General features: G+C 35.7%; 1 protein-coding gene across 1 annotated transcript in view; it reads right to left on the bottom strand.

Annotated features, from left to right (window-relative positions):
* The window catches only part of SMC2 (structural maintenance of chromosomes 2), a 67,803-nt gene that overhangs the window by 15,233 nt on the left and 27,069 nt on the right, over positions 1 to 25,501 (bottom strand). Inside the window, exons 13-19 of the mRNA XM_025888414.2 lie at positions 22,945 to 23,083; positions 22,465 to 22,584; positions 20,405 to 20,609; positions 9,650 to 9,785; positions 7,305 to 7,429; positions 2,795 to 2,988; positions 1,689 to 1,832 (exon numbers count right to left, since the gene is read on the bottom strand). Coding sequence (XP_025744199.1) covers positions 1,689 to 1,832; positions 2,795 to 2,988; positions 7,305 to 7,429; positions 9,650 to 9,785; positions 20,405 to 20,609; positions 22,465 to 22,584; positions 22,945 to 23,083 — 1,063 coding nt within the window. The remainder of the gene's footprint in view (positions 1 to 1,688; positions 1,833 to 2,794; positions 2,989 to 7,304; positions 7,430 to 9,649; positions 9,786 to 20,404; positions 20,610 to 22,464; positions 22,585 to 22,944; positions 23,084 to 25,501) is intronic.

Genomic DNA, 25,501 nt, shown 5'->3' on the forward strand with positions numbered 1-25,501 from the left:
TAAAGAGAAATGGAAATAGGTACATGTTCTAACTTTGACTTTATTTAGATTGAGAATGGAATACCTAATTATTTATTTTCACATTTATTTTTGGAAACGCGTATCTAATTTTTAAATTCCACATGAAAAATATGAGATTAAGACAACAAATCAGAAAAAAACTGAAGATACTTTTAAAAAACTAAAATTTACTTTGGAGGCAAAATAGAAACTGAAGAGAAACTAGAAAATTTAATCAGCAACACAAAACACAAAGCTGAGAAGCATTTTGATCTCTTAATTTCAAAAAAAGAGTAAAAACTTTATTCTAGTGATTTGCCAATATGTTACAAACAAAAAAACTTGAATTTAGCCAAGAAGAGAATCAAGAGGAAAGACTTACTTTCCAAAATACCACATACTACAACATTAAAACAATCATTTCAAAGGAAAAACATAAAAGAAAATGTAGAAGTAGATGACTCAAGTAAGGCAAAAACACCATAATGAATGTCAAATGAATGCAACTCCCTTTTTGAAAGCTATCTACATTCAGTTAAAATGAAAATCAAGGATATTTACTGATAGTATCAATAGCAACATGACAGAAAACTTTAACAGCATGGTAACTATCATGATACCGTACTGTATATTTAAAAGTTGCTGAGAGAGCAGATTGTAACAGTTCTGATCACAAGAAAAAAAATTATAACTGTGTGGTGACAGATGTTAACTAGACTCACTGGGATGGTCATTTTGCAATATATACAAATAAATCATTATGCTGTACCCCTGAAACTAATACATATCAATTATACCTCAATATGAAACAAAACAATTCAAAGTCAAAAAGGGACAAGAGAGTAGCCAATATTCAGGAGGGACAATCTCTAATAAAGACATACCACAATATGAATTTGCAGGTGACAGAATGTCTAACATGGGAAATCCCCTCAGCCCTAAATCCTTTACTTCCCCGCTTCTGATATCAGAACATTTCTCCCCCACCAGCAGCAACTAATATATATAGTCAGCCTCACCAGTAAAGGATGCTGTAGGGAAACTGTAGAAAGAGGTTTTACATCCTGGTTCTGGCATGCTTTTCTCAAAAGCAAGTTTGTCATGTGCCAGGGCTAGCAGCTTGCATGGCTGTACCAACATCAAGCGGGGGGGGGGGTGGGGGGGGGAGGGGAGGGAGAGGAGTGCGGGGCTTTGCAGCATGTTCATATGGCCAATGCCCCCGGGGCATCCCATGTGGCATTTCAAACTTCACCACCAGGGGGCCACAGTTATGCCTTCTCCAACTAGATCTGGTTTGCAGCCCTACAAAGTAAAATGAGGCTCTTTGCCAGATTTGTTCCTTCCATGGGTGCACTTCCTCAGCCCTACTCCCCATATCTGCTCTCCTATATCATTTAGCATTCTCTTTACTCTTTAGTGATCAAGGACACATCATTCCAAACTCCTATGTAGTCAGTTTTTTAAACTTAGCCTGTTCAAATTACTGTGTACTTTTTGTCTTCAGAGTAGAGCCAGACTAAAACAATTAGTATTATTTCAGAACTCTTTCTGGATCAGTAATTACTGTTTTTGCCTCTCATCAAGACAAGAATGAAGAGATTGAGACCTCTAAAGTCAAACATCTTCAAGCCAACATTTTGTAAGTGATTAACATTTGCTATTTCTCCAATATGGTAAGTAAACATTACCTTATTTTTAGCGACCTCAGCTGCCATTACTTCAATCTGTACTTCATAGGATTTGATAGCTTCATTTACAGCTTCAAGCTGTTGCTTATAGGATGCGTGCTCTCTCTTGAGCTCTTCCAGCTCCAGAGTGATAGCTTCAACTTCCTATAAGAAACCATTATCTACACATTCAACAGGCTATTCATTACTGAAAAATGAATACATACATGTCAACAAACTTTGTTAAGATTCTCATTCAGGTAAGACCCACAGCTTAGTTATTCAACTACCAAAAGACATGTAAGCTGTTTCCCCTGAAGAAGGAAGGAGAAAGGAAATTTATTTTCCTACACTTAAAATGATGACAAATGTATGTAGTTTTTACAGGTTCAAAGAACTTAGCATAAACTATTTCCTTTATCCTTTTATTCCTACAGAGAAAAATATAGAATTCTACATAAGATAAATTAGCAGAGGAAAAGCCTTTTTTAAAACATAATTATTCAAAGTAAAAAAAAATGGTTTCTCAATTTTCTTCTTTCCCATTATACCCTTCAGTTTGTTAGAAAATACTCTGTGCAGGTATTTAGTGACAGAATATGAAGAAAAATAGATTTAAATAAAATCATCTAGAAAAGTGATTCAGAGCACAGTCTTTGGAGACAGAAAAGTCTAGGTTCAAATTCCAGCTTTGGCACTATCCAAAAGATAAAAGCAGTTTTCAGCACCAGTCTACAACTGAATGGCACTTTGTAAAGTAACATGTTTTGTCTTGTATGTTTCACAGTATCCATTCACATAGATGATCACCTAATAGAAATGTCACCACTCAAGCCAATAGGACATAGCTCTACTACAGGATACAAGCTTTGGTCTACTCTTAAGTGAAGCATTTTCAAAAAGGCAATTTTGCTCTTTCTCTAAAATTAGCAAGACATTGCAACCCATCCTTACAATTATGACCTCCATTATAAGGTTTTCAGCAAAATGACTTAGAAGATGAATACTTTATTTCCTAAAGAACCATAGTGTGCTTTTAGATGTTGTGGTGAATACTGATGAGTAAGGCCACCTTCAGCTCTATATTGACAACAGAAGATTGGTTCCACTTCAAGAAAGGTTATTACCTGTTGTTTTTCTTTCATTTTCTTACTAGAAGCATCTGCTTTCGTTTTGGCAAAATCCAGTTTTTCCTGAGCATCCTTCAGTTCTCGCTCCCTTTCAGCCTCTGCGTTTTTCATTTTATTCTCCAATACTTCATACTTTTCTTCTGCTTTTTTTTGAATTTCTTTGGTGTTTTTTAAGGTCTCCTCACTTTCCTCTGCATCATAAAGTAGGCAAATGTGGCTTAATGAGGTCCTTCAACTATCAGTAGTTACAGGTAATGGTTTATAAATGCCTTATAAATGCATCTTTTAATAGAAGAAATGGTCTGAAAAATTGGAGGCTAAAATTTAAAAAAATTAACTGTTCCAACCTTATTCTAGAAATGTTATGTTGAAACACAGATCCTACCTAAGAGCCATACTTGAATCATCTAAAGATCTATGAAGGGAGTATTTCCAAGCATATGAACTTGAGGAACATAATAAACTTTACCTGCAACTTACTTAAAAGATCACAGATCATCTTTTTAATACCTTTAATATGCTTCTTAAACCAGAATCGACAGTATAACTATGGTATTTTCCCCTTACTTAATTGCCAAAGGCTTACAGTTAATTTCATAAATAAGCTTATGTTGTATTCTTGGCTCACTCTTTGCTCTCTACTTTTCTTAAAGTAGAGAAATACTGAGAAAACTTGTCTAGGATTAAGCATAGGAGAAATATCTCTAATTTACAAAGAAAAAAATAAAACCAAGATAAAATGAGCATATTACTGTTACAACTGCCATACACTGTTTTAGAATGTAGATACAAATATAATCCTGGAGACCATGACTACACAATGTCCTATACTACTTTTCAGTGCATAATATCACTATAAGAAATCAAAGAAAACTTTTTAAAAAATACCTTAAAACAAATGAAAATGGAAATACAACATACCAAAACTTTATGGGATGCAGCAAAGGCAGTTCTAAGAGTAAAGTTTATAACTGCCTACATTAAGAAACAAGAAAAATCTCTAACAATCTAACTTACATGTAAAGGAACTAAAAAACAAACAAAAAACAAAGCCCAGGTTAGTAGAAGGAATGAAATAAAGATCAGAGCAAAGGTAAAATGAAAGAGACCAAAAAATAATAGAAAAGTTCCATGAAAGTAAAAGCCAGTTCTAAGAAAGAAGGAATCGACACACTTTAAGCTAGCCTAAGAAAGGGCTCAGATAAAATCAGAAAAACAAGGGAGACATTACAACTGATACCACAAAAATACAAAGGACCCCAAGAGACTATTATGAACAATTATATACCAAGAAATAGGACAACCTAGAAGAAACAGATAAATTCCTAGAAACCTACAAAGACTGAATCATGAGAAACAAAATCTGAACAGACCAATTAGTAATCGGTAAAGAGACTGAATCAGTAATCAAAAACCTCTTAAAAAACAAAAGCCCAGGGCCAGATGGCTTTACTGGTGAATTCTACCAAACATTCAAAGATTTAATACCTATCTTGAAGTCTTACAAAAAAAACAGAAGAGGAGGGCACACTTCGAAACTCATAAGACCAGCATTACCCTGATATCAAAACCAGACAAGGACACCAGAGGAAAAAAAAATTATAGCCTAATAACCCTGATGAACCCAGACACAAAAATCTTCAGCAAATATCAGCAACCTGAATTAAACGATACATTAAAAGGATGATACACCATGATCAAGTGGGATTTATTCCAAGGATGCAAGGCTGGTTTAACATCTGCAATCAATATGCTACACCACATTAACCAAATGAAGGATAAAGAGCATGTTTTCAATGGATGCAGAAAAACATTAGACCAATTTCAACATCCATTTATGATAAAAGTCAACAAAGTGGGTATAAATGAAATGTATCTCAACATAAAAAAGGCCATGCAAGACAAGCCCACAGCTAACATTGTACTCAATCCTGAGAGGCTGAGTTTTTCCTCTAAGATCAGAAACAAGACAAAGAGGACTCTTGCCACTTTTACTCAACATAGTACTAGAAGTCCTAGTCAGAGTAATGAGGCGAAAGAAACAAAGGCATCCAACTTAGAAAAGAGTTAAACTATCTCTATTTGCACATGACATATTATATGCAGAAAATCCTAAAGACTCCACAAAAAAACTGTCAGAACTAATAAATTATATATATTTCAATAAAGTTGCAGGATACAACACCAATGTACAAAAATCTGTTGCATTTCTATATACTAATAATGAACTGTCAGAGAAATTAAAAAAACAATCCTATTTATAATTGCATCAAAAAGAACAAAATACGAAGGAATAAATTTACCAAGGAGGTAGAAAGATGTGTACACAGAAAACTAAAGCACTGATAAAAGAAACTGAAGAAGGCACAAATAAATGGAAAGATACGCTGTACTCATGGATTGGGAGAATACTGTTAAAATGTTCAGACTACCCAAAGCAATCTGCAGATTTGTTGAAATCCCTATCAAAATTCTAATGGCATTTTTTCAGAAATAAAACAATCCTAAAATCTGTATGGAACCATAAAAGATCCTGAGTAGCCAAAGCTATCTTTAGAAAGAACAACAAAGGTGGAGGCATTATACTCCCTGATTTAAACTATAATACAAAGTTTTAGTAACAGTATGGAATTGGCATTAAAAACAGACACATTGATCAATGGAACAAAACGAGCCCAGGAATAAACCTATGCATGTATGGTCAATTAATTTATGACAAAGGAGCCAAGAACATGCAATGTTGGGACAGTTTCTTCAATAAATGGTGCTAGGAAAATTGGACAGCCACATGCAAATGAATGAAACTGGACCACTACCTTATACTACACATAAAACTTCACTCAGAATAGATTAAAGACTTGAATGTAAGACTTGAAACCATAAAACTCCTAGAAGAAAACATGAGTGATAAGCTCCCTGGCAAGGGTCTCAGCAGTGATTTTTTTTGGATTTTACACTAAAAGCAAATGCAGCAAAAACAAAGATAAGTGGACAATATCAAACTAAAAAGCTAGAGCAAAAAAAACCATCAACAAAAGGCAACCTAACAAATGAGAGAAAATATCTGCACATCATTTATCGATAAGGGGTTAATACCCCAATAAAGAACCCATACAACTCAAAAGAAAAAGCCAAACAGTCTGATTAAAAAATGGGTAGAGTATCTGAATACACATTTTTCTACAGAAGACACACAGTCAACAGTTACATGAAAAGATGCTCAACATCACTAAGCATCAGGGAAATGCAAATCTTAACTACGATGAGATACCATCTCACACCTGTTACAAGGGCTATTATCAAAAAACAAGAAATAACAAGTGCTTAAGATGACGTGGAGAAAAAGGAACCCTCACACACTGTTGGTAGGAATTAAAGTTGGTGCAGCAACTATGAAAAACAATACGGAAGTTCCTCAAATAATTAAAAAATAGATATGATCTAAATAAAAGTTCCACTTCTGGGTATTTGAAGAAAACAAAAACACTAACTCAAAAAAATATATATGCACCCCTATGTTCACTGCAGCATTATTTATAATAACCAAGATAGGGAAACAACCTAAGCATCCACCCATGGATGAACAGATAAAGAAAATGTATGTGTATATACAATGAAATATTATTCAGCCACAAAAAAGAAAACCTTGCTATTTGCAACAACATGGATGAACCTTGAAGGCATTATGCTAAAAAAGAGAAAGAGAAATATGATACAGTATCACTTACATGTGGAATCTTAACCAATTAAAAAAAATCCTAGCTAACGCATACAGAGAACAGATTAATGGTTGGCAGAGGTAGGGGAGTGAACAAAATGGGTAAATTACTTTTATAAAAAGGAAAGAAAATATATTAGTGGGAATATTGTCCTAAAGAATGAGAAAAACTAAAACTACCCTATACAATTAAATTCTAATTAAGTGTAAGACAAGTTCTTAAAATTAGGGGTAGAGGCGGCTATAAATTGAATTACGTCAAACATTAAAAATTTCTGTTTAATAAAAATACTATAAACAAAGTTAAAAGACAAGCACATAAACCAAAAGATATTTGTAATGCAGATAATCTATAAGAAATCAGCACTCAAGTATGAGAATAGAAAAAGACCATAAACAACTCAAAAGAAAAATGGGGAAAAGAAATAGAAAATTCAGAAAATAGAAGTAGAAACCAAAAGGTCCAAGGAACATATATAGATCCCTAGCTTCACCAGCAAATCAAAGATCTGCAAGTTAAAATACTAATATGCTATCTCTTCAGAACAATCAGATTTGGAGATATTTTAGTCTTTCCAGAAAAGAAAGGCTTTGGAGAAATGAGAACTTTCATTTGCCACTGGTGGAAATGTATACTGTTGCAAATGGGCAGAACGTGGCAATATAATAGTAATATCTAATAAAAATATTTAGTTATCAATTCAAATAAATATATAATAAAGAGGAGATCTAAAATGTCTAAAGTAAGGTTATCAGTAGAAATAGTTAAACACAGAATGTTTTTCTTACCAATGATTTTTTTAAGCGCATCTAATTCTTCTTGTTGCTTATGATATGAGCTTTGCTGAAGCTTGGTTTGCAATAAATCTGCCTCCTCAGTTTTCATCTCCCATTGCTGTTTTAGTTGGCGATACCTCAGAAAAAGAGAAATTTACAATAAATAATCGCAACTTTTCTGATATTTGAGATATGCATTTAAATTGTAGGCTCTTTAAAGTAATCTCACAATATAAAATAACTTTGGAATAAATAGGTTCCCTTAAAAATGGTCTCTCCTACTAATCCTTACCAAGAAGAAAAACTCCACAATAGCTCCCCACCACAAAAACACATTAAAATGTAACCACCACACAAAATTTCAAAAATCTGGTTATCAATTCTCATTTTCAAATATTAAAGTTCCCTACATTTTGTAATGAGATTGATAGTTTAAAAAGGCACAGTACTGAACTTAAACATTACAGTGCACTCTTCTTGCAAATCCTGTAATTCTAGCCCATTTCTAGCTGCTGAAAATTCTTTCTTTGGAAGGTATTTAGCTAATTCAGCTGCAGTGAAATTTCAAGCTGTAATAAAATCACAAGGAAGCTTGGCACTAGAAATTCATGAGGTCTGAGGAAAAAGGAAGGAAGCAAGCAACTTAGAAAGCATAAATGTTCCCTTGAGTATTCTTGCCTGAGAATGCTTGACAGCAATTAAAACCATAATTTTCAAGCCATTTCTCAATTCGTTTAAAAATGTGGAATGCAGAAATTTGAAAAAAAGTTAGAAACTTTTTTCCTAATATAGTCCATGAAAGAATGGCTTTAGGACCTTTCCACTCTCATATTTTTTAAGTAGGTTCCATGCAGGGTGCATGGAGCCTAACACAGGGCTTGAACTCATGACCTTGAGATCAAGACCTGAGCTGAAATCAAGAGTCAGATGCTTAACTGACTGAGCCACCCAGGGGCCTTCCACTCTCATATTTTTAACAATCTATTTCCTTTCCTTGACCTCAATGCCACAATCAGTCCACAAGACAGTTCTGTAAAATAACTTTATTCAGTAGTATTGGATCATCCAACAGTAAGCCAAATGCAACTACAAACTCATTGCCTTGCCAAAGCTTCCACAGATCTCAGAAATCTTCACATCTTTTTCAGAGAAAAGTTCATTCACTTTTTGGTAATTTATGTTAATGAAGGTAAAATCAGGCTTTACATATGTATCTGTTTCAAAGTAGGCATTCTGATACAATTTCTATCTTAGAACAATTATGACCATCTCTTCCATATGTATAGTATTCCAAAAAAGTTTTGGCACCATTCCAAGCTTTGATAATTCAGAAAATGAAAGCTAAAAATTTACAAATATATATATATTGAAGTTTATCTACATACATATTTTAACCTTTATTCAGTATTGCAAATTCCAAATAAAGTGATTTTAATTTTAACTCTGTTCCCATTTGTCATCTTCAGAGAGACTGGAAAAAAATCAGAAAGTTTCAAGTAATGTACTTTTTAAGTTTGTGGCATTTTTCCTCTTAGAGCTTAGCATTATCTAATATGTTTTACCAATTTAACTTTTTTTATTGTGTTTTCCCAGCTATATATATGAAAACAAGAAGGATGAGATTTATCTGTTTGGTTCACTGCTATATTCCCGCTCCTAAAGGAGTACTTGGGACATAGGAGACACTCAGTAGTAAATAACATTAGCTGACAAAAAGAGGTTACATTAAATAGCATGATCCCAATTTCAAAAAAGTAAAAATATGTATCTACCCATATCATACACAAACAGAAGTAATGTTGAAAAGCACACATGCATACCCACATCCACACCTACACAGAAGAAACACTGTAAGGAAACACTTTAACAGTATACTTTCTGACAGGAACTTGTTTACTTCCTCAGTGGGAAACCCCGTGATCTTTATTATCTATCAGACAGCCACAAGCTGCTAAACTTAATGTTGACATCTGATCAATGCTATACCATTTATCATTTCAAATCAAGGACTCCAGTATCCTCTGGTATCAAGTTCCAGAGTATCTATGGATTTCCCCATCAATCCCAGTAGAATGTTAACAGTATATCTCAACAGGGAAAGAAAAATACCTGGCTGATGTTTTCTTCCTTTTGTTTAATTAGCTTTCCCTATTTTCTTATAACAAAGACATTATTTTTATCAGAAAAAATAACTGACATATAAGTTATCAACTCACAATTTATTCAAATAAAACCAAGGATATTATAAAAAAAGCCAAAGTTGTATTTCTTTAGATAAAATTCTTTCATTTTCTACCATGCAAGTCTTTGACCAGAAAGAAACTTTAAAATTTAATTTAATCTGACAGAAGTCTTACTTTTCAGCTGTGTTTTTAAGACCTGCTAATTCCTCGTCTAGAGTCTGTAGCTTATTCTCCTTGATTCTCAGCTCATCTTGAACATCTTTGAGTTCTTGAAACTTGGTTAAAATAGAAGCTGCCTGGGATCGAGCACCTGATAGAAACAAATTTTAACAGGCCTCAGACATTAAGTTACAACATATTTAGTAGACAAAAACTAAGAATTATACTTGAAAAGATTCAATGGCAAATATTTTATAGTAAGCTTATAAAGATACAGAATTCATTTTATCATTAGAATCTTAGGGCATATATACTTGATAAGAAATACTTCTAAGCAGATGTGGTGGATTGTTTATTCAAAATAACCACTGCCCCTTCCTACTGGGCCCATCCCTCTCAGGACCAATTTCCTCTCCAATATCAGCTTAGCCATGTAGTTTTCTCTGGCCAATGAAATGGAAAATGTGCCTCTTTTGAAAGTAAGTTTTAAAAGGGAGCACATAATTCACCATTTGTTTTCCCTCTCCCCTGAGAAAAGCATGTTCAAAGTAGGGGCTATTTTTCCTTCAGCCTGGGTTCTAGAATGAGAATAACATGGAACAGAGAGAAAAATTACCTACAGGTAAAGTAGCATAATTATGGTACTTATTTTAAGCCACTGAGATTTGGGGGCTATTTTTTACATCATAACCTGGCCTAAACTTTGATATAACAGAGGAAGCAGAGGAAATTGGTTTCACTTTACAAGCAAATATAATTGTCTGACAACAACAGGTTGAGTTATGTTGGCAAGAAAACTCTAGGTTTGATGGGAGAATGCAAAGGTCAATTAGCAATGCTATTATGAGCACTTTGGTAATATGATACAGGGACAGATATTTGCCATCCCTGAAGTAGGAACTTCAAGAACATCCAAATCAATGAAATCTAAAAAGTTTCTTCTATTTTACATATTTAAAAATATTTGATCTCTCTTTATCCTCCAATTAGATATTAATCCTCTTATTGTATATACTGGAATTCATTTCGCTGGCTATTGTTTTCTTGGCCTAGAAAGAAATTAAGTCACTTGATACTTCAACAGGCATTATACAGTCTCTTGGTTTGGTTAAAAGCACAAACTGGGAAAACAGATAACCTGAATTCAAATCCTGGGCTTTGCCACTTACCTGCAAGTTATTTAACCATTCTGTACATTAGTTTCTACAACTGTATACTGCAGATGATAGTAATACACTTGCCACATTGTTGCTATAAGGATGAAAAGAGTTCATTATTTAAAGCCCTGAGAATAGGTCTTCATAAAATGATAAAAATGTTGTGTATCTGCATTGCGGTTACCCATTAACTATTTGTGGTCACAGAGTCCTTGAAATGTGACTAGGACAATTGAGTAAATTATTCTTATTTAACTTTAATTATCTTAATTAAATGTAAAGAGCCACATTTGGCTGCTATACTGAATGGCACAGTCTTAGAATGTTGCCTGGTACACAGGAAGTACTATTCAGTGTTTGTTAGCTACTTGATCATTCAACATAGATTTGGAAACTCAATGTAGCAAATATTAGAATAAGAAGAATATGATCATTATCTTATTCTCAAGGGCAGATTTAATTCTTTTGTTTTACTTTTCACAGATGCAGTGGCATATACTCAAATTAGAACTTAGTATTTCCTGAACAAGGGTAAAAATGTACTGAATTAAAAAAAATTTTCCAGTGACTAGAATATCCTAATAGGGCAAAATGCAGGAGGAGAAAAACAAAACAACACAAAACAAAAAACCCCAAAAAACAGGAACAGACTTACTTGAGAAAAATAAAAGCAACAGGACTGATTACTGCACTATGAGTTCCTTGAGAGCTAAAATACTCTATAATTTCTCAGTATTTAATTAAATAGCTGTGACATGGTAGGTAATCAAAAGAAAACCCAATCCTTAAGTTAGAAATAAAACTCTGGATTAAGTCATTCCCAACCCACAATTCCCTATTTTAAAAAACAAAACAAAAAAGTCCAATCCTATTTACCACACAGAATTTTGAGGACAAAATAATATAAAACCTACCTCCGAGATTTGCGGGGAAGATGGAAGCAGAAAAGAAGGACCCTAGGCTCACCTCATACCATGAATAGAACTAGATAACTATGAAATCATCCAAAATGCCCCAGAAATCGACCTGAAGACTGGCAGAACAAACTCCACAAGTAAAGGCAGAAAAGAGACCACATCAAAGAAGGTAAGAAGTATGAAGACGTGGTTTGGGAGAGAAACGGCTGCCGTGATGGGGTGGGAGTTATGGTCAGAGCCGGACTAGCACACGGAGGAGGCCACACAGGAAAGAAAGATCCCCATAACAACTAGCTTCGAAAGTGAGAGGAGTCAAATTCATGAGTTTTGGCAACCAGCAGAGCTTAGAACCTACAATTTTAAAGGTCAGTGTGCTTGGCTCTGGAAAAGCCCCAAAGTATTGTTCTTTGGACAGAGTAGGGCAAACAGCCCACCAGCAAACAGCATGGTAACAGCTTTCTGCAGAGCACCTGGGGCACGCAGTGGGGAGGTTGTGAGCTCATCCAGAAGCATGTCCCAGAGAGGCAGCGTTCACAGACAGACCCCTCCTAGAACAAAGGAACGAGTAGGCATCATTTCCCTCTCCCACCTCTCAGTATAAACACAGGGCCACATGTGAGAACCAACCCAACAGACACTTGCTACCTAACATCCTTACACCAAACTCCATTTCCCATCCTCAGGTGGTTTCCCCCTTCCCAATCACTCTTGCCTCAGGCCCGGAATAGCAGGCTCCCACCCCCAGAAGACCAGTGCAAACCCCTGGCAACACCATGTCTCCCGACCTGGGAATTTTACAGGGCTTCGGTTCCACTGGCAACAGGTCTCATTTCACAAACAGACCAGAGCATACCTAGTTAAAAATGCTCCACATTCAGGCCAGGGACTAAACAGTGTTGCCCACATTAGGCAAAGAGAGCCTCTGCAGACAACTGGCCAGAAGGATAAAGAGGCCTGGACACACTGCAGACACTCGTGGAAACACCAGGTCCTGGAGAATAGGGGACACTATACTGCTAGGCACTACAGAGACCTCTTCTCCCTCAAGCCATTACCATCAAGAAAAGGAGATGACTTTCCTAACACAGAGAAATAGGCAGAAACTTAGAAAAAATGAGAAAACAGAGGAATTTGTCCCAAAGAACAGGAAAAGGCCACAGCCACAGATCCAAGCAAAACAAATACAAGTAACATGAGTGGAAGAGAATTTATTGATTTAATTTTAAAGATTTTATTTTTTGAGAGAGAAAGAGCAAGCACATGAGCACACAAGCAGAGGGAGAAGCAGACTCCCCACTGAACAGGGAGCCCGATGTGGGACTTGATCCCAGGACCCTGGGATCATGACCTGAGCTGAAGGCAGACGCGTAATCAACTGAGCTACCCAGGTGCCCTGAAAGAGAATTTAAAGTAATGATCATAAAGGTATTGCACTTTAAAGAAAAGTGGAAGACATCAGTGAGACCCTTAAGGCAGAAATAAAAAAAGAACCAATCAGAGATGAAGAGTGCAATAAATAAAATTACAAACACCCATGATGCAACAAACAGTAGGCTCAGAGAAGCAGAAAAACAAATTAATGACCTGGAAGACAGAGGGATGGAAAATAATCAAACTTAACAGAAGAGAGAAAAAAGAATTATGCAAAAAGAGAACAGACTTAGGGAACTCAGTGACTTCCATTAAATGTAATAATATTCATATTGTAGGGATCCGAGAAGAATAAGAGAGAGAAAAGGGGGTAGAAAGTTTGAAGAAATAATACCTGAAAATTTCCCTAATCTGGGGAAGGAAACAGATAACCAGACCCAGGAGACATGAAGAATGCCCCCCAAAAATCCACAAAAGCAGATCCACATGAAGACATATTATAATTAAGATGTCTAAATGTAGTTATAAACTTTAAAAAGGAGCAAAACAAAAGAAGACAGTAACCTACCAGGGAAACTACATAAGGCTATCAGCAGATTTTCAGCAAAATCTTTGAAGGCCAGAAGGGAGTGGCATGATATACTAAAAGTGAATACAAAAAAGATGCAGCCAAGAATACTCTATCCAGCAAGGCTATCATTCACAATAAAAGGAGAAAGAAAGTTTCCCAAAGAAACAAAAATTAAAGCAGTTCCCGACCACTAAACCAGACATGCAAGAGAATTGACTAGGAAGGAAAGACCAAAGTGACAGTAAGAAAGCAGGAAACACAAAAGTAGTAAAAATGAGTATTTCTGTAAGAAATCAGTTAAAGAACTCACAAAACACAACGATGTAAAATATCCAAATACCTAAATGTGGAGAGAATGGTAAAAATGGGTTCAAACTTAAGCAAACTGTTTCCTAATATAGACTGCTATATTCAAAAGATATTATATACAAATCAAAAGATAGCCAGAAATTAAAAACCACTAAAAGAAATGCAAAGAAAAAGGAATGCAAATATATCACTAAAGAAAACCAGCACACCATGAAAGAGGAGAAAGGATGAGAAAAACTTCAGAAACAAGTAACAAAATGACAATAAGTATACACCTATCAATAATTATTTTGAATGTAAATGGACTAAATGCTCCAATCAAAATAGGTGACAGAATGCATAAAAAAAAAAAAAGACCCTTCTATATGCTGCCTATAAGAGACACATTTCAGACCTAAAGACACCTGAAGTTGAAAGTGAAGGAATGGAGAAACATTTATCATACACACGGATGTCAAAAGAAAGCTGGAACAGACACATCAGACAAAACAGATTTTAAAGCAAAGGCTATAACAAGAGACAAAGACACCACAAAATAATAAAGGAGACTATCCAACAAAAAGACATAACAATTGTAAATATTTACACACTCAACATGGGAGTACCCAAATACATAAAACAGTAACATAAATGAACTAATCAATAGCCACACAATAATAGTAGGGGGACTTTAACACCCCACTTACATCAATGGATAGATCAGTCAGAAAATCCACAAGGAAATAGTGGCTTTGAAGGACACACTGGACCAAATGGATTTAACAAATATATTCAGAACATTCCATCCTAAATAGCAGAACACACATTCTATTCAGGTACACATGGAAAATTCTCCAGAATAAATCACATATTGGGCCACAAAAGAAGTCTCAACAAATTCAAAAAGAATTGAAGTTGTACCATGCATCTTTTCAGACCACAACACTATGAAACTAGAAATCAACCACAAGGAAAAAATCCACAAAGAGCACAAATACATGGAAGACAAAAACTGCTACTAAATAGCAACCAAAAAAAAAAATCAAAGAAGAAATCCAAAGATACACAGAAACAAATAAAAATGAAAACACAACAGTCCAAGAACTTTGAGATGCAGCAAAAGCAGTTCCAAGAGGGAAGGTTACAGCAATGCAGTCCTATCTCAAGAAGCAAGAAAAATTTCAAGTAAATAACCTAACCTTATACCCAAAGGAGTTAAGAAAAAAAAAAGAACAAAAACCAAAACCAGCAGAAGAAAGGGAATCATAAGGATTAGAGCAGGAATAAATGATATAGAAATTAAAAGAACAGAATAAATGAAACCAGGAGCTGATTCTTTAGAAAGATGGATAAAGCTGATAAATCTTCAGTCAGGCTTATGAAAGAACAAGAGAAAAGACTCAAACAAAAATACAAATGAAAGAGAGTACCAACCAACCACACAGATAATAAAAACAACTCTAATATTATGAAGAACTATATACCAACGAACTGGACAACCTAGAAGAAATGGATGAACTCCTAGAAACATAAACTATTAAAACTGAAACAGAAAGAAATAGAGAATCTGAAAAGAGTGATTACCAGCAAAGAGATTGAATCAGTAATATAAAAACTGCCAAAAAGCCGAAGTCCAGGACGAGATGGCTTCACACGCAAATTCTACCAAACATTTAAAGAACAGTTAACATACCTATTCTTCTCAAACTATTCCAAAAAAATAGAAAAAGGAAAATTCCTTCCAAATTCCTTTTAGGAGGCCAGCATTACCCTAATACCAAAACCAGATAAAGAACCACAAAAAAGAGAACTATAGGCTAGTATCTCTGATGAACACATATGCATAAATCCTCAACAAAATGTTAGCAAACCAAATCCCAAACTACATTTAAAAAAAATCATTCACCATAATCAAGTGGGATTTACTCCCAGGATGCAAGGATGGGTCAACATTCGCAAATTAATCAATGTAATACATCACATCATCAAGAGAAAGGACAAAAACCATATGATCATTTCAACAGATGCAGAAAAAGCATCCCACAGAGTAGAACATCCATTCGTAATAAAAGCCCTCAAAAAAGAAGGTTTAAAGGGAACATACCTCAACATAATAATGGCCATCTATCTACAAAAACCCTACAGCTAACATCCTACTCAATGGGGAAAAACAGAGCTTTTACTCTAAGGTATGGAACATGACAAGGATGCCCACTCTCACCATTTCTATTCAACATGGTACTGAAGTCCTAGCCAGAGCAATCAGCCAACAAAAAAGAAATAAAAGGCATCCAAATTGGTAAGGAAGAAGTAAAACTTGCACAATTTCCAAATGACATGATACAATATATAGAAAACCCTAGACTCCACCAAAAAACTCCTAGAACTGATCTGTGAATTCAGTAGATTCAGGATACAAAAATCAATGTGCAGAAATGTTGTACTTCTATATACTAACAATGAAGCACCCAAAAGAGAAACTAAGAAAACAATCCCACTTACAAGTGCACTGAGAATAATAAGATACCTAGAAATAAACTTAATCACGGGGATGAAACACCTGTATTTCCAAACTCTACAAAAAACTGATGAAAGAAATAGAGGTGACAGAAAGAAAAGATACTCCACGTTCATGGAATGGAACAAATATTGTTGAAATGTCCAAACTACGCAAAGCAATCTACACATTTAATGCAATCCCTCTCAAAATACCAACCAGGGTTTTTCACAGACTAGAACAATCCTCAAATTTGTATGGAACCCCAAAAGACCCCAAATAGTCAAAGCAATCTTGAAAAAGAAAAGCAAATCTGGAGGTATCACAATTCCAGACTTCAAGTTATATTAAAAATCTGTATTCAAAATAATATGGTACTGGCACAAAAACATACTCACAGATCAATGGAACAGAACAGAAAACCTAGAAATAAATTCACAATTATACGGTCAATTAATCTTTGACAAAGGCGGAAAGATATCCAATGGGAAAAAGACATCTCTTCAACAAATGGTGTTGGGAAACTGGTCAGCTACATTCAATAAAACCAGACCACTTTCCTATACCACACACAAAAATAAACTCAAGATGGAATAGACGGAACTGTAAGACCTAAAACCATAAAATTCCTGGAAGACAGTACCGACAGTAATGTCACTGATAGAGGTCATAGCAACCTTTTTCTAGACACATCTCTCAGGGCAAGGGAAATAGAAGCAAAAATAAACATTTGGGACTACATGAAAATAAAAAGCTTCCGCACAGCAAAGGAAACAATCAACAATACTAAAAGACAGCCTACAGAATCGGAGACAATATTTGCATCTGAAATATCTGATAAGTATCCAAAATATATATAAAAAAAAACTGATAAAACTCAACACCCAAAACCCAAAAATCCAATTAAAAAATGAGAAGACACGAAGAGGCATTTCTCCAAATAAGAAATATAGATGGCCATTAGACACATGAAAAGATGCTCATCACTCCGCAAGGAAATGCAAATCAACACTATGAGCTTATCACCTCACATCTGTCAGAATGGCTAAAATGAAAAACACAAGAGGCAAGTGTGGCAGAGGATGTTAAAAAACAGGAATTCTTTTGCACTGTAGGTGGGAACACAAACTAGTGCAACCACTGTCAAAAACAGTATATGGAGGTTCCTCAAAAGGTTAAAAATGGACTACCCTACGGTCTATCAATCACACCACTGGGTATTTACACAAAAAATACAAAAACACTAATTCAAAGGGATACATGCACCTTATGTCTACTGCAGCATTATTTACAATATCCAAATTATGGAACCAGCCCACCTGTCCATCGCATGATGAATGGCTAAAGAAGAGATGGTGTGTGTGTGTGTGTGTGTGTGTGTGTGTATGTACACACACACACACACACACACACCATGGAATATTATTTGGCTATAAGAAAGAAGGAAATCTTCAAAAACTAATGATGTAATGTATGGTGATTAACATAACAATAAAAAATTAAACAAAAAAGAAAGAAGGAAATCTTGCCATTTGCAAAAACATGGATAGAACTAGGAAGTATAAGGCTAAGTGAAATAAGTCAGTCAGAGAAATACCATATGACTTCATTCATATGTGGAATTTAAGAAACAAAGAAGAAAAAGAGAGGTAAGTCAAGAAACAGACTGAACTACAGAGAACAAACTGATGGTTACCAGATGGAGGGTTGGTAAGGTGATGGGTGAAATGGGTTACAGGGATTAAGGAGTGCATTTGTTGGGACGAGCACTAGGTATTGCATGTAATTGTTGAATCACTAAATTGTACACCTGGAATTAATACATCACTGTATGTTACAAAGAAAAAACTGATACAATCAATATTGCATAATGATTCTTTTTACTTTTTTGTTTTGTTTTTGAGTCTTATTTAAATTCAATTTAACTAACACATACTGTATTAGTTTCAGAGGTAGAATTTAGTGATCACAAGTTGCATATAACACCTAGTGCTCATTCCATCAAGTGCCCGCCTTAATGCCCATCACTGTTACCCCATCGCCCCCACCTTCCCTCCAGCAACCCTCAGTTTGTTTCCTAGAGTTAAGAGTCTCTTATGGTTTGCCTTCCTCTTTTCCACATTTTTCCTTCCCTTCCCTTATGTTCATTGCTTTGTTTCTTAAATTCCACATGAGTGCAATCGTATGATTTTTGTCTTTCTCGGACTTATTTCACTTAGCATAATACCCCCTAGTTCTATCCATGTCATTGCAAATGGCAAGATTTCATTCTTTCTGATGGCTAAGTAATAGTCCATTGTATAAGTATGTATGTGTATTTTATACCACATCTTCTTTATCCATTCATCTGTAGATGGACATCTGAGCTCTTCCCATAGTTTGGCTATTGTGGCCATTGTGGCTATAAACATTGGGGTGCATGTGCCCCTTCGGATCACTGTTTGTATCTTTGGGGTAAATACCCAGTAGTGCAAATGCTGGGTAGTAGGGTAGCTCTATTTTTAACTTTTTGAGGAACATCCATACTGTTTTCCAGAGTGGCTGCACCAGTTCTCATTCCCACCAACAGTATAAGACGGTTCTCCTTTTTCCACATCCTCGGCAACACCTGTTATTTCCCGAGTTGTTAAATTTAGCCATTCTGACTGGTGTGACATGGTATCTCACTGTAGTTTTTTTTTTTTTTTTAAAGATTTTCATTTATTTATTTGACAGAGAGAGACACAGTGAGAGAGGGAACACAAGCAGTGGGAGTGAGAGAGGGAGAAGCAGGCTTCCTCCGGAGCATGGAGCCTGATGTGGGGCTGGATCCCAGGACCCTGGGATCATGACCTGAGCCGAAGGCAGATGCTTAATGGCTGAGCCACCCAGGCACCCCATCTCACTGTAATTTTGATTTGTATTTCCCTGATGCCAAGTGACATTGAGCATTTTTCTTTCATGTGTCTGTTGGCCATTTGTATGTCTTCTTTGGAGAAATATCTGTTCTTCTGTCCACTTCTTGAATGGATTGTTTTTTCGGTGTTGAATTTAAAAAGTTCTTTCTAGATTTTGGATTCTAGCCCTTTATCTGATATGTCATTTGCAAGTATCTTCTCCCATTCCGTAGGCTGCCTTTTAATTTTGTTGACAGTTTCCTTTGCTGTGCAAAAGCTTTTTATCTTGATGAAGTCCCAATAGTTCGTTTTTGCTTTTGTTTCCCTTGCCTTTGGAGATGTATCTTGAAAGAAGTTGCTGTGGTCGAGGTCAAAGAGGTTGCTGCCTGTGTTTTCCTCTAGGATTTTGACAGATTCCTGTCTCACAGGTCTTTCATTCATTTTGAGTTTGAAGTTCCAGTTCCAATACATTTAGTACTGAGTATTAATCTTGTCTTCTAGGCTTTCTTTTTGTTGCTGTTTGTCTCATATCTTATGTATCTTTTTAGTTATTTATTTTTACCTTTTTTTTTTATCATTTAGGTTTAAGCCCAGAAGTAAAGCCCAAAAAAACCACAACCAACCCTAAAAGTAAATAAATAGTCAAATCCATAAATCTTTGCACTTCAGTATATTTTTAAGTCACTAGTAAACTGATATGCTTAATAACTGTTTCTGCTTCTCCTTTTTACAATCTTACCCATCTCTTAGAGCTATTGAAATGTTAAATGAACTAATGGTATTGTTCCTGGCATATCCTAAGTTCTCAATAAACACACAGAGGAAAGAATATTTAGTAGAGGTTCAACATTAGCTCTGAAATTCAACTCTCTGAGTTAAAATGCTAGCTCTAACACTATTTGCCATTGAATGCATTACTAAACTTTTCTAATTTCAATTTCATTTTCCTAAAGTGGGAAAATAAAACTTTATAGAATAGTTGTAAGGAATAAATGAGGGGGGAAAAAAAAGCAAATATGTATAGCACCTGGCATAGAATTAATTAAATATTAGCTATTTTTATTCTTTGCAAACAAACAAAAAAGCAACCTACCTCCACTCAATGTCCCATGAGGATCAAATACATCACCCCCTAGAGTTACAGTTCTAGTCATTATCCTTTTATCAAACGCCACTTTTTTTGCATTATCCATATTATTACAAACAAACGTTGTTCCAAAGACAAATTCCATTGCTTTCTGAAGTTCTGGTTTGTATTCAACCAGGGAAAGAGCCACGTGAACATTGTTAGGACCAACCTGTGAGAAAACAACAAATATGTCACAGTACATGCTACCCCTTTCTTTTCAAATATTTTACAAAACAGAACTGCTATACTAGAAATTTAAGTACTACTTACCTAGCACTACAATTCCTTTTGAACTTTCTAAAATACTATGGAAAACAAGAGTTTTAGAAAAAATTTCAAGTGTAAACATTGAAACTTCTATGGTAAGTAAAATATTTAAAGTACCAGTATTATGAGAGTGTCTATTAAGCAGGAGCCAGTACCAAGTTTCTACTATTTGGACACACTCTCTTAGTTAAAATACAGCAATTGCTGGATCAACACAATTATATAAAATGTTTTATTTCAATTATTAATTTGCTTATTCTATAGTGAATACTTTTTCATTCAAATTAAACATGCTAAGCAGCCACCTATCAGTTACAGAAAAACACAACTAGCAATTGAGAAGGTAAAAAACAGGGCGCCTGGGTGGCTCAGTTGGTTAAGCGACTGCCTTTGGCTCAGCTCATAATCCTGGAGTCCCGGGATTGAGTCCCGCGTCGGGCTCCCTGCTCGGCAGGGAGTCTGCTTCTCCCTCTGCCCCTCTTCCCCCTCATGCTATCTCTCATTCTCTCTCTCTCTCAAATAAATAAATAAAATCTTAAAAAAAAAAAAAGAGAAGGTAAAAAACATTTTAAAACCCTGTTTTATTTTGATCCAACTGCCTCTTCTCAACCTTTGTTGATGTATACTTCTGCCCATCTTTTTAAAACAACTAAGCATCCTTTAAGGAACTGAGTAGCAGCAAGAGAAATCAAAATGAAGGTAGCTCTGTATAACAAATTTTCAGCATTGCCCTCTGACATAGCAGCTATCATTAAAAAGGTTTGGCTAAGGCACCTGGCTGGAAGTATTGCTGCTACCTGAAACCCCACTTCTTACACTGGGACTTGTCCAAAAGCTGAAGTAACTTCCAAAACCTTCCAGACCCAAAGGTGATTTTTCAAAGTAAACAAAGTACTAACCAGAAACACCACCTTTCAATTACTCTGCACTCATTTTCCTCCTCCTGAGAGTACACATGTCAATACAACTGTATTTTAAAATAATTTTCACTGAAGGCTTCTCAATAGCAAGAACACTGAATATCCATTTAGTGTCTTAATTATAAATGCATTTCTAAGTTTCATAGAACTGTCTTTTCAAATGATGCACTTGGAATGCCTGCTCAATAACAAACTGGTAACACTGTTGAATATTAGGACTGGCTTCATGTTATTACCCAATATTACACAACTATAATTGCCTTTTAAATGTATAGCCTTGTACTCCTCTGGGGTTTGTTTTTATTTTTTTACTAATAGCTATACCACTTTAGATCCACCTCAGCAGCTGAATGGGTATCCTGGTCCCCTGCTTTGTATGTACAGAGGCTGGAAGGCAACCGAGAGAAACTCTAATAGAAAAACATCTCTATAAGACTGACAGATAACAGTTGTCACTATGGGCAGTTTAACTGTGTCTCGCATGAAAAAAAACTGAAGAATTCTGGTATTTATAAGCTCTGTAATTCTCGTAACTCAGAGATTGGAAATTTAGTATCATGTGATAGTCATGTAACCGGACTGAAGGTTTAAAGACATTTTAACATTACAACTTTGTAATATCAAAGGTAGTTTTAGTTTTCCACTGTTTCTATTGTTCTTCCATCTATTTTCACAAAAGCCAACCCTTTTTTTGTAGCTTAAATGTTTAAGTCATGGTAACAACAAAATTTTGTGGTTCTACGTATAATTATGTCCCCCAAGTTAACGTCGCCTAACTAAAACAAAACAAAACCAAACTAAAAAACAAGATCTACATAAAACATAAAGAAGACTTACAAGATTCTGAGCGACCCTCAGAGTTTCTGGAGCAATACATCTGGCAGAAATTTTATTGAGTGGAATTATAGTGTATCGACGTTTCAATTCCCCCTTTTCTAGTAACTTTTTTCCAGTAACCTAAAAAATTGTGCATTTGAAATAAGGAAATAAAATATCAATGACAGAAAACATTCAGAGGGAAAGAGTGCAAGTTTAGAAATCCACAATTAAATCTTTAGTGCCTAGTACCCTGAACAAAGGCAAGTCTAAAACTGATAATATGCATTCTGGATTCCTAAGTAAGCATGCGACTTCTTTGGGAATATAGTTTATCAAATATACTATAATCAATAATATAATAAAAAGTTATTAACTGAATAGCTATACCTGTAAAGATAAAAAACCTTAGGAATAGCTTAAAACATCAAGAAAGTACTTAATTCTAGCAACTCATGACTTTTCCAGCTAAGGAGGAATTGTAAATTTTCTTTAATTTACCTCTGTGTCTACTATAACATTGTAGAGCCGTTCCCCAGCCACCAATTCTAAAGCTGTGGTTGCAGAAGTATCTTTCACACTAATCAGAGAAGCTACAAGTCCTTTCACACAATTTCTATTCCAGTTCTTCTCTGGATCCCTAAAATAGAACAGTTGACAAAAATTAATCTGAAACAATAAAACAGAAAAATTTGTATTTTACTAGTCAAGAGCTCGTCCTAGCAACACATCAGAAGCATATACGCTTTTAAAAAATACAAAAATTTAATGTTCAGATGACTAGCCAAATCTTGTTTTTTTAAGTCACTCAACAGATCTTTCAGTACATAGTTTTCAATGAATCAAAAATAACTTGGATGTTTTAATCTTTTATTTTTTTTAATTTTCTTGTTATGGTGATCACCAGATATTACATCATTAGTTTTTGATGTAGTGTTCCATGATTCATTGTTTGTGCATTACACCCAGTGCTCCATGCAGAATGTGCCCTCTTTAATACCCATCACCAGGCTAACTCATACCCCTACTCTCCTCCCCTCTAGAACCCTGTTTGTTTTTCAGAGTCCATCGTCTCTCATGGTTCGTCTCCCCCTCCAACTTACTCCCCTTCATTCTTACCCTCCTGCTATCTTCTTTTCTTTTTTCTCAACATATGTTGCATTATTTGTTTCAGAAGTACAGATCTGTGATTCAACAGTCTTGCACAATTCACAGCGCTCACCATAGCACATACCCTCCCCAATGTCTATCACCCAGCCACCCCATCCCTCCCACCCCCCACCACTCCAGCAACCCTCAGTTTGTTTCCTGAGATTAAGAATCCCTCTTATCAGTGAGGTCATATGATACATATCTTTTTTTGATTGACTTATTTCTGGCAGTATAACACCCTCCAGTTCCATCCACGTCATTGCAAATGGCACGATCTCATTCCTTTTATGGCTGCATAATATTCCATTGTATATATATACCACCTCTTCTTTATCCATTCATCTGTCGATGGACATCTTGGCTCTTTCCACAGTTTGGCTATTGTGGACATTGCTGCTACAAACATTGGGGTGCATGTACCCCTTCGGATCCCTACATTTGTATCTTTGTGGTAAATACCCAGTAGTGCAATTGCTGGATCGTAGGGTAGCTCTATTTAAACTGTTTGAGGAACCTCCATACTGTTTTCCAGAGGGGTTGCACCAGCTTGCATTCCCATCAACAGTGTAGGAGGGTTCCCCTTTCTCCACATCTCTGCTAACATCTCTCGTCTTCTGACTTGTTAATTTTAGCCATTCTGACTGGTGTGAGGTGGTATCTCATCGAGGTTTTGATTTGGATTTCCCTGATGCGAGCGATGTTGAGCACTTTTTCATGAGTCTGTTGGCCATTTGGATGTCTTCTTTGGAAAAATGTCTGTTCATGTCTTCTGCCCATTTCCTCATTGGATTATTTGTTCTTTGGGTGTTGAGTTTGAGAACTTCTTTATAGATTTTGGATACTAGCCCTTTATCTGATATGTCATTTGCAAATATTTTTTCCCATTCTCTCGGCTATCTTTTGGTTTTGTGGACTGTTTCTTTTGCTGTGCAAAAGCTTTTTATCTTGATGAAATCCCAATAGTTCATTTTTGCCCTTCCTTCCCTTGCCTTTGGCGATGTTTCTAGGAAGAAGTTGCTGCGGCTGAGGTCGAAGAGGTTGCTGCCTGTGTTCTTTAGGATTTTCTTGGACTCCTGTCTCACGTTTAGGTCTTTCAACCATTTGGAGTCTGTTTTTGGGTGTGGTGTAAGGAAATGGTCCAGTTTCATTCTTCTGCATGTGGCTGTCCAGTTTTCCCAACACCACTGGTTGAAGAGACTGTCTTTTTTCCATTGGATATTCTCTCCTGCTTTGTCAAAGATGAGTTGACCATAGAGTTGAGGGTCCATTTCTGGGCTCTCGATTCTGTTCCATTAATCTATGTGTCTGTTTTTGTGCCATTACCATAGTGTCTTGATGATGACAGCTTTGTAATAGAGTTGGAAGTCCGGAATTGTGATGCCACCAGGTTTGCTTTTCTTTTTCAATATGCCTCTGGCTATTTGGGGTCTCTTCTGGTTCCACACAAATTTTAGGATTATTTGTTCCATTTCTTTGAAAAAAGTGGATGGTATTTGGATGGGGATTGCATTGAATGTGTAGATTGCTCTAGGTAGCACTATCTTCACAATGTTCATTCTTCCAATCCATGGGCATGGACCGTTTTTCCATTTCTTTGTGTCTTCTTCAATTTCTTTCATGAGTATTTTATAGTTTTCTGAGTACAGATCCTTTGCCTCTTTGATTAAATTTATTCCTAGGTATCTTATGGTTTTGGGTGCAGTTGTAAATGCGATCGACTCCTTAATTTCTCTTTCTTCTGTCTTGTTGTTGGTGTATAGGAACGCCACTGATTTCTGTGCATTGATTTTATATCCTGCTACTTTACTGAATTGCTGTATGAGTTCTAGCAGTTTTGGGGTGGAGTCTTTTGAGTTTTCCACATACAGTATCATATCATCTGCAAAGAGAGTTTGACTTCCTCTTT

This window comes from Callorhinus ursinus, unplaced genomic scaffold (genome assembly GCF_003265705.2).
Source record: "Callorhinus ursinus isolate GAN/ISIS: 27379988/994484 unplaced genomic scaffold, GSC_fseal_2.0 scaffold24, whole genome shotgun sequence".
NCBI lineage: Eukaryota > Metazoa > Chordata > Mammalia > Carnivora > Otariidae > Callorhinus > Callorhinus ursinus.